General features: G+C 44.8%; 1 protein-coding gene across 1 annotated transcript; it reads right to left on the bottom strand.

Annotated features, from left to right (window-relative positions):
• Positions 1–216: 216 nt before the first annotated feature.
• On the bottom strand, positions 217–3,621 carry LOC119357352 (putative disease resistance protein At3g14460). The gene is made up of 3 exons (XM_037624346.1): positions 1,896–3,621; positions 983–1,718; positions 217–835 (listed from the first exon to the last, which is right to left on the bottom strand). The coding sequence occupies exons 1-3, from the start codon at positions 3,619–3,621 to the stop codon at positions 217–219; spliced, it is 3,081 nt and encodes a 1,026-aa protein (XP_037480243.1).
• Between the last annotated feature and the right edge of the window lie 7,246 nt (positions 3,622–10,867).

Below are 10,867 nucleotides of genomic sequence, written 5' to 3'. Positions count from 1 at the left end.
AGCATGCTAAAATTTGCCTTAAATTGGATTTTACTACGTATATAATGCATTGGATATTTCTAGTATAGAAGGAATTTCAAACCAAGGCGAAGTAAAAGTTGGACATGAAACAAATGTTAGCACAAATACCTTAGGCGACCTCTACACCAGATCTTCTCCACTCCTTTCAATTTTGGACAATTGCGTATCAACACCTTCTTTATTTTTGCAACTGCCTTAGCTCCACCAAATGAAAGTAGGTATATATGGACAATCCTCAATCACCAATTCCTTAAGTGATGCAAGATTATTGTGCCAAATGTCACCTGGAATAGATGTTATGCTCAGGCCACCAATGCTCAGCGAGACAAGGGATGTGAGGTTATCGAGGCAGCTAGGAACATGTGGAGATACATCCCCACAGCTCGTTAAGACGAGCCTTTGGAGAGATGATGGCAAGACCAACCCCCTTTGCCAGGTGAGTCTTGGGCACTTATTAACTACTAGATGTTTCAAATGAGGAAAACTACCAAAATTTTCACCTGGCAGGGACAATAACTCCATACAACACAATATCTCAATTTTCACAATCGCAGGTACATATTCTTGTGTTAGGAAGTCATCAAGGGTTGAAAAGTTCTGACAACTCTGAATTGATAGGACAACTAGGGATGAGAATGTTCCAATGCTGCCAGTGCTTGCCGAAATGGAAAGGTTTGTGGAGCCTCCAATAGATGCAAGTGATTTGCACTCGATATGCAATATCTGTAGAGCTGGAAGACTCCACATTTGCAGTTGGATAGATGTGACAAACTCACATTGTAAATAAAAGTACGTGAGGGCGCAGCATTCAATACTGCAAAAGAGACCAGAACCACGCAAATTGAGCTTCTTAAGGGAAGACGAAACCAATCTTTGGGGGCAGATTTTTGGACAACGGAGCATGTCCAGTTCTTCAAGAAAATGAAAATCCCCAAACTTTTCAGTTGCTACTGATGCTAACATCTTGCAATCTTCAATTCTTATTGTCTTGATGGCCGGTACACAATCTGGATGCAGAAAATGTTCGAGGCTTGATATACTTTCGCACCCATCAATGGTTACGTTTGTCAAAGACATGAAAATACCAGCTGCATGTGTCTCATTTAAGTTAACACTATGTGAGATCAAGGGAGATGATATGCTCTCGAGTCGAACACAAACAGCAAAAGTAAGTGATTTTAAGGCTGGCAAGTTTTGTGGTTGAAACCAGCTTGGGAGTGATACACCGTCATAATTATCGAGGGACAGAGACTTGAGTTTGATAGGAGGCTCCAAAACTTCAAGCACCTCTTTTATCTCCTTGTCATGGCTGTTAAACTTATGGAAGCCTAAAGCATCCTGTGTAGCCTGCATATCCCACATATTCAACTTCAAGTTGTCAAGATATTTCTTATTTTTCAGTTCAACTTCAGCCGCATGATCCTTACTTAGCATTCCAACATTAGATATCACCAAGTTTCCCCGGAATTGGTTCAAATTCTTTATTAACCTAAATCCTTGTTCCTGCCCATCTTTTGAATTCAAATGCATGTGGCCCCCGGCACAATATGTTAATCCGTTTGACTCAAATTTCAGCAACTTGATCAACTTACCAAAGTCACTGGGCAAGCTTTCTAGTTTGCATTTCCTGGCATATAAAAACTGTAAATTATATAGCAAACAAAAAGCTGAAGGAACCATCTTCAAAGGAGAATCTTCAGAGATTTCAAGGTAACGAAGATGCTTCCAGTTGCCAATACTATCCGATAACTCAACTGCAAAGGCAACAGAAATCACACGCATACGCAGAAGTTTAGTGCACCATTCGTCCATTAAAAGCCCGTTATTCTTCCTTAAATTCTTCTTGCAAATTAGGGTACGTAGCTTCGTATACTTGCATAGTCTCAATAGGCTGGCATTGTCAAAGTCACCGTTAGGGAGTATGTAGAGATGACGGACATTTTGGGGAACTTTATCAAAGTCACTCTTATTTCTTAAGATTATGCAGTCGTGCTCTGAAACTTTTTGTGCCATGTCATGCAGCAAGTCATGGATTACGTATCCACCACTGCCAGCCTTTTGAAAGAAGGACCGTGCTAGAAGGTCTTCAAAATACTGGCAGCCAATATCTTGAATTTTAACACGACCTTGAGGTTCCACAAAGCCTTCTGCTACCCAGATTTCAGCTAAGCGTTCCTTCTGAAAGATGTAATCTTTGGGGTACACAGCACAAAATGCGAAGCACTGCTTCAAATAGAATGGTAAATACATGTAGCTCAATCGAAGGGCAGGCAAAATGTCAGTCTCCTTTTGTTTCAACTCCCACAGTTCACTTTCAAGTATATAATTCCAATGTGATGCTTGAAGGTCCGTGCTTAACATGCGCCCCAGTGTTTTGGCGCCCAAAGGAGAACCCTTCAACTTAGGAAGTATTCTTCTACCAATGCACTCTAACTCAGGATCATTGTTACCACCATCGGATCCAAACGCACATGACTTGAAGAAATTCCAGAAGACACCGTCGTCTAGACCTTCTAATATGATGGGCTCCATTGTCCGCACCCCCTCGGCGACATTTGGACATCTAGTGGTAACCAACATCGCACTTCCCTCTTGGATACTTCTAAAAGGTGCACAAAATCTCTTCCAACACTGCCCATTTTCCTTTAATGCATCACCCCACATGTCATCAAGGACTATCAATAATCTTTTATTTTTCACACGCTCAGAGAGAGCACGCTGAAGAGAATCCAAATTATCAGTTGTTGCCAGATTTCCAAGACATGATTCTATGACCTCTTTAGTTAACCTCTTCACATCAAAGTCATCTGAGACGAAAATCCAAATTATCATCTCAAAGTGAGACTTCACTCCTTGATGGCTGCAAATTAGTTGGGCCAGAGTAGTCTTTCCAACACCACCAATTCCAACTATTGGCAAAACAGGAAGATTCAATATTATCGATTCATCACTAACTTGGTTGCTTGTTGATGCGCTTGTTGATGCAATGGTTGAACTAGTTGCTCTCTTGCGTTTTGAATTTGTAGGTACATTGAGAAATCCCAATACATGCTCCAGCTCTTTGTCACGTCCAAATATTTTTGTTTCACTTGGCAAAGAGGTGGTCTCCGGTCTGATCAATTTGTCAAAGTGTTGTGTAACTCCAGGAAGCCCCATCTTCTCTAGCTGACTCGAAAGATGAACCAATCTTACTTGGACATCATTCAGTTTGTTGAAGTTGCCATGAATGACCTTATCAAGGAAGTCGATGAAAGGAGATCGGGTTGCATTGCCCTCCGCTTGCACCTTCATCTCGTACCATCTAAACTCATCAATAAGGTCTTCAGCCTCACACACGACATCCTTGAGGCTAGGAAGGAGCATGGCCACACAGCGTTTGTGGCTTCTCCACTCTGCTCCATTAATGAGGTCGTACATTGCAGGAAGGATGTCACAGAGACGTTGTAGGTCACTCTGTAATTGCAATACATGATCATGGAGACTTTGCTCCTGTGAGCCACTCCATCGGGAGCGCAGAGATGAAATCGCAGATTTTGCTGACTGGAACAAATTGACACATTCATTGATGGCACTAATGATCCCAAAAGCAGATAAGCTCATGGTTACTGAAGTTGGAGTCTGTACATCTATTTCGTCCTGGGAGCAAACAGTGGACAAAATTAGCATGATGGAAGTAATTTTTGCAGTCCGAATATATAACAAGTGAGCTATTGTAGTGATTATTTAATGCAGATCGATCTACATTTCCACAATTTTTTTCCCATGAAACTAGTCTCACAACAGATACATGGGCAAGACAGCAAGTTAGAGACACATCATGAATGATTTTGCAGTGAAAATAAAATTATTAAGTTTCAATATGTAATTATTAACAAACGTACTGCACTTCAATTAGATATCGTATATGCACAATGCTTGCTATGACAGAGCAGTACATGATGTCCCTCATTTTGTTTTACTCCCTCCGTCCCAAAATTCTTGTCTTATATTTGTCTAGATACGGATGTATCTTGTACTAAAACGTGATTTGATACATCCATATTTAGACAAATTTAAGACAAGAATTTTGGGACGGAGTGAGTATTTTTTTGAATTTATGAGACTTTTGAAGCAGTACATGAACAGACCAAATTATGTACTGCTCTGTTATCGTATATGCATGTTCACACCTTCATAATGATAATTTTTTTTTCTTCAAAAACCATTTTGCTCAAAGCTAAAATAGATATTGATGGGCTCTCTCTCCTTTTTTTTTGGCGAATTGCTGGGCTCAATTTCTAACGGCACACAGAAAAACAAAGGGGCATGTGGGTGGAACGCAGAAGAAAAAACGAAATCCGCACTTAAAAGAAAGCATGGGGCTCACCTGGATTTGCCGCCGGTGAGCGACTTGCTGTCAAAAGCGCGGCAGCAGCAGGAGGAGGAGGAGGAGGAGAAAAATCTTGGATGGGTTCTGGACGGAAAGTGTGTGTTCTGGGCGGAAGTACCAACCATGGTCACCGGCCGGCCTCACAGCTTTGTTCTTGCCTTCTTGGTGAAAACACCAAGGTGAGGTGCCATATATATCATCATATCTTAAGTTTATGGTGCTATCTGTAGACAGATGATTTGCAATACGATGATTGATTGGGGTGCTGGTGCACGCATATATAATACAAGGGAAGACCTCTACCTCAACTACACAAGACTAGGAGGTGGGCCACAACTCCAATATACATGCAGTACAAAATACATACTCAACACCCCCCTGCAGTCGAAGCGTCGCCGGAGACACGGAGACTGGACCGAAACTCCTCGAAGACGGGAGTAGGCAATCCCTTAGTCATCACATCAGCAAACTGTTGCGTCGTCGGCACGTGGAGAACCCGAACACGACCAAGGGCAACCTGCTCGCGCACGAAGTGAATATCGAGCTCAATATGCTTCGTCCGTCGATGGTGCACCGGGTTGGCGGAGAGGTAGACCGCGCTGACGTTATCACAATAGACAAGAGTGGCCTTGTGAACATCACAAAGCAACTCCTGGAGCAGCTGACGTATCCAAGAGCACTCGGCCACAGCATTAGCCACGTCGCGATACTCTGCCTCGGCGCTGGAGCGGGAGACCGTGGGCTGCCGCTTCGATGACCAAGAGATCAATGAGGGCCCAAGGTAGACGCAGTAGCCTGACGTAGAGCGTCGCGTGTCGGGGCAGCCAGCCCAGTCGGCATCCGAGTATGCCACGAGGTCGGTGGAGGCGGAGGCCGTCAGGGTGAGTCCCAAAGACATGGTGCCGCGTATATAACGGAGAATACGCTTCACCAGAGTCCAGTGAGAGTCACGCGGGGCGTGCATATGGAGGCACACCTGCTGGACAGCGTACTGCAGGTCAGGACGAGTCAGCGTCAGGTACTGTAAAGCACCGACAATAGAGCGATAAAACGCTCCATCGGACGCAAGAGACCCCTCGAGAGCAGAGACCTTCGCCTTTGTGTCGACAGGGATGGGCGCCGGCTTGCAGTTAAGCATACCGGCACGCTCCAGGAGCTCGTGGGCGTACTTCTGCTGATGCAGAAAGAAGCCGTCAGTCCGTCGGACCACCTCGATGCCGAGGAAGTAGTGCAGGGGCCCCAAGTCCTTGAGGGCGAACTCATCACGAAGACGAGCAGTCAGCCGCTGAAGGAGGTCGGGGGCGGACGCCGTGAGGATGATGTCGTCGACGTAGAGCAGCAGATATGTCGTGTCAGCTCCCTGATGATACACAAAGAGTGAAGCATCGGAGCGAGTGGACTGAAATCCGAGAGACTGCAGGAAGGCTGCGATACGCTGGTACCAAGCCCCGAGGCGCCTGCTTCAACCCATAAAGAGAACGGGAGAGCAAGCACACGAAGTCAGGGTGCTCGGCGTCGACGAAACCGGTGGGCTGCTCACAGAACACCTGCTCGGCGAGATGGCCGTGCAAGAAGGCGTTGGAGACATCCAACTGGTGCACATGCCAGGCGCGCGAGACCGCCAGCTGAAGCACGGCGCGAATCGTGCCCGGTTTCACAACCGGGGCGAAGGTGTCGGTGAAGTCCACGCCCGCGCGCTGCCGAAAACCACGAACCACCCATCGAGCCTTGTAGCGCTCGAGAGAACCATCTGGGCGAGTCTTCTGGCGAAACACCCACTTGCCAGAGATGATGTTGGCACGAGGGGGTCGCGGAACAAGCTGCCACGTGCGGTTGTGCTGTAAGGCGTCGAACTCCTCCTGCATCGCAGCTAGCCAGTGGGGATCCCGAAGGGCAGCGCGGGCAGAGGTGGGGACGGGTGATGGCATCGACATCGAGGCGGCGCACGCATATGAAGGAAATATGCCCTAGAGGCAATAATAAAGTTATTATTTATTTCCTCATATCATGATAAATGTTTATCATTCATGCTAAAATTGTATTAACCGGAAACATAATACATGTGTGAATATATAGACAAACAGAGTGTCACTAGTATGCCTCTACTTGACTAGCTTGTTAATCAAAGATGGTTATGTTTCCTAACCATGAACAAGGAGTTGTTATTTGATTAACAAGGTCACATCATTAGTTGAATGATCTGATTGACATGACCCATTCCGTTAGCATAGCACCCGATCATTTTAGTATGTTGCTATTGCTTCCTTCATGACTTATACATGTTCCTGTGACTATGAGATTATGCAACTCCCGTTTACCGGAGGAACACTTTGTGTGCTACCAAACATCACAACGTAACTGGGTGATTATAAAGGTGCTCTACAGGTGTCTCCAAAGGTACTTGTTGAGTTGGCGTATTTCGAGATTAGGATTTGTCACTCCGAATGTCGGAGAGGTATGTCTGGGCCCTCTCGGTAATACACATCACTTAAGCCTTGCAAGCATTTCAACTAATGAGTTAGTTGCGAGATGATGTATTACGGAACGAGTAAAGAGACTTGCCGGTAACGAGATTGAACTAGGTATTGGATACCGACGATCGAATCTCGGGCAAGTAACATGCCGATGACAAAGGGAACAACGTATGTTGTTGTGCGGTTTGACCGATAAAGATCTTCGTAGAATATGTAGGAACCAATATGGGCATCCAGGTCCCGCTATTGGTTATTGACCGGAGACGTGTCTCGGTCATGTCTACATTGTTCTCGAACCGTAGGGTCCGCACGCTTAAGGTTTCGATGACAGTTTCATTATGAGTTTATGTATTTTGATGTACCGAAGGTTGTTCGGAGTCCCGGATGTGATCACGGACATGACGAGGAGTCTCGAAATGGTCGAGACATAAAGATTGATATATTGGACGGATATATTTGGACACCGGAAAGGTTCCGGGTGAGATTGGGAATATACCGGAGTTCTGGGAGGTTACCGGAACCCCCCGGTAAGTATATGGGCCTTATTGGGCCTTAGTGGAAGGGAGGGAGAAGGAGCAAGGGAGGGGGCGCGCCCCCCAAGCCCAATCCGAATTGGGAAGGGGGCCGGCCCCCCCTTTCCTTCTCTCCTCCCCCCTCTTCCTTCCTTCTCCTACTCCGAATAGGAAAGGGGGGCCAAACCTACTTGGAGTAGGTTTGCCCCCCCTAGGGCGCGCCACCCCTTTGGACCGGCCTCCTCCTCCCTCCCTCCTTTATATACGGGGGCGGGAGGGGGGGCACCCTAGATACACAAGTTGATCATTGAGATCGTTCCTTAGCCGTGTGCGGTGCCCCCCTCCACAAGATTACACCTCAGTCATATTGTAGCGGTGCTTAGGCGAAGCCCTGCGACAGTAGAACATCAAGATCGTCACCACGCCGTCGTGCTGACGGAACTCCTCCCCGCGCCTCTGCTGGATCGGAGATCGGGGTGCGTCATCGAGTTGTACGTGTGTCAAGAACTCGGAGGTGCCGGAGTAACGGTGCTTGGATCGGTTGGACTGGGAGGACGTACGACTACTTTCTCTACATTGCGTCAACGCTTCCGCTTCGGTCTACGAGGGTACGTAGACAACACTCTCCTCTCTCGTTGCTATGCATCACCATGATCTTGCGTGTGCGTAGGAATTTTTTTGAAATTACTATGTTCCCCAACAGTGGCATCCGAGCCTGGTTTTATGGTTTGATGTTTTATGCACGAGTAGAACACAAGTGAGTTGTGGGCGATATAAGTCATACTACTTACCAGCATGTCATACTTTGGTTCGGCGGTATTGTTGGATGAAGCGGCCCGGACCGACATTACGCGTACGCTTACGCGAGACTGGTTTTACCGCCGTGCTTTGCACACAGGTGACTAGCGGGTGTCAGTTTCTCCAACTTTAGTTGAACCGAGTGTGGCTACGCCCGGTCCTTGCGAAGGTTAAAACATCATCAACTTGACAAACTATCGTTGTGGTTTTGATGCGTAGGTGAGATTGGTTCTTGCTTAAGCCCATAGCAGCCACGTAAAACTTGCAACAACAAAGTAGAGGACGTCTAACTTGTTTTTGCAGGGCATGTTGTGATGTGATATGGCCAAGACATGATGCTATATATTTTATTGTATGAGATGATCATGTTTTGTAACTAAAGTTATCGGCAACTGGCAGGAGCCATATGGTTGTCGCTTTATTGTATGAAATGCAAACGCCCTGTAATTGCTTTACTTTATCACTAAGCGGTAGCGATAGTCGTAGAAGCAATAGATGGCGTAAACGACAATGATGCTACGATGGAGATCAAGGTGTCGCGCCGGTGACGATGGTGATCATGATGGTGCTTCGGAGATGGAGATCACAAGCACAAGATGATGATGGCCATATCATATCACTTATATTGATTGCATGTGATGTTTATCCTTTATGCATCTTATCTTGCTTTGATTGACGGTAGCATTTTAAGATGATCTCTCACTAAAAATTATCAAGAAGTGTTCTCCCTGAGTATGCACCGTTGCCAAAGTTCGTCGTGCCCAGACACCACGTGATGATCGGGTGTGATAAGCTCTACGTTCATCTACAACGGGTGCAAGCCAGTTTTGCACACGTAGAATACTCAGGTTAAACTTGACGAGCCTAGCATATGCAGATATGGCCTCGGAACACGGAGACCGAAAGGTCGAGCGTGAATCATATAGTAGATATGATCAACATAAGATGTTCACCATTGAAAACTACTCCATCTCACGTGATGATCGGTTATGGTTTAGTTGATTTGGGTCACGTGATCACTTAGATGACTAGAGAGATGTCTGTCTAAGTGGGAGTTCTTAAGTAATATAATTAATTGAACTTAAATTTATCATGAACTTAGTCCTGGTAGTATTTTGCAAATTATGTTGTAAGATCAATAGCTTGCGTTGTTGCTTTTATATGTTTATTTTGATATGTTCCTAGAGAAAAATTGTGTTGAAAAATGTTAGTAGCAATGATGTGGATTGGATCGCGATCTGAGGTTTATCCTCATTGCTGCACAAAAGAATTATGTCCTTAATGCACCGCTAGGTGACAGACCTATTGCAGGAGCAGATGTAGACGTTATGAACGTTTGGCTAGCTCAATATGATGACTACTTGATAGTTTTGTGCACCATGCTTTATGGCTTAGAATCAGGACTTCAAAGATGTTTTGAACATCATGGACCATATGAGATGTTCCAGGAATCGAAGTTAATATTTCAAGCAAATACCCGAGTTGAGAGATATGAAGTCTCCAACAAGTTCTATAGCTAAAAGATGGAGGAGAATCGCTCAACTAGTGAGCATGTGCTCAGATTGTCTGGGTACTACAATCGCTTGAATCAAGTGGGAGTTAATCTTCCAGATAAGATAGTGATTGACAGAATTCTCTAGTCACCATCACCAAGTTAGTAGAACTTTGTGATGAACTATAGTATGCAAGGGATGATGAAAATGATTCCCGAGTTTTTCATGATGATGAAATCGATGAAGGTAGAAATCAAGAAAGAACATCAAGTGTTGATAGTTAACAAGACCACTAGTTTCAAGAAAAGGGCAAAGGGATAGAAGGGAACTTCAAGAAGAACGGCAAGCAAGTTGCTGCTCAAGTGAAGAAGCCCAAGTCTGGACATAAGCCTGAGACTAAGTGCTTCTACTGCAAAGGGACTGGTCACTAGAAGCAGAACTATCCCAAGTATTTGGCGGATAAGAAGGATGGCAAAGTGAACAAAGATATATTTGATATACATGTTATTGATGTGTACTTTACTAGTGTTTATAGAAACCCCTCGGTATTTGGTACTGGTTCAGTTGCTAAGAGTAGTAACATGAAACGGGGGCTGCAGAATAAACAGAAACTAGTTAAGGGTGAAGTGACGATGTGTGTTGAAAGTAGTTTCAAGATTGATATGATCATCATCGCACACTCCATATACTTTCGGATTTAGTTGAACCTAAATAAATGTTATTTGGTGTTTGCGTTGAGCATGAATATGATTTGATCGTGTTTATTGCAATACGATTATTCATTTAAGTAAGAGAGTAAACTGTTGTTCTGTTTACATGAATAAAATCTTATATGGTCACACACCCAATGAAAATGGTTCATTGGATCTCGATCGTAGTGATACACATATTCATAATATTGAAACCAAAAGATACAAAGTTAATAATGATAGTGCAACTTATTTATGGCACTGCCGTTTAGGTCATATTGGTGTAAAGCGCATGAAGAAACTCCATGCTGATGGGATTTTGGAATCACTTGATTATGAATCACTTGATGCTTGCGAACCATGCCTCATGGGCAAGATGACTAAGACTCTGTTCTCCGGAACAGTGGAGCGAGCAACAGATTTGTTGGAAATCATACATACAGATGTATGTGGTCCGATGAATGTTGAGGCTTGTGGCGGATATCATTATTTTCTCACCTTCACAGATGAT

The sequence above is a fragment of the Triticum dicoccoides genome, chromosome 2A (genome assembly GCF_002162155.2).
Source record: "Triticum dicoccoides isolate Atlit2015 ecotype Zavitan chromosome 2A, WEW_v2.0, whole genome shotgun sequence".
Lineage (NCBI taxonomy): Eukaryota > Viridiplantae > Streptophyta > Magnoliopsida > Poales > Poaceae > Triticum > Triticum dicoccoides.
The sequence above is the reverse complement of the archived record's forward strand: the minus strand, read 5'-3'. Positions and strand labels throughout refer to the sequence as shown.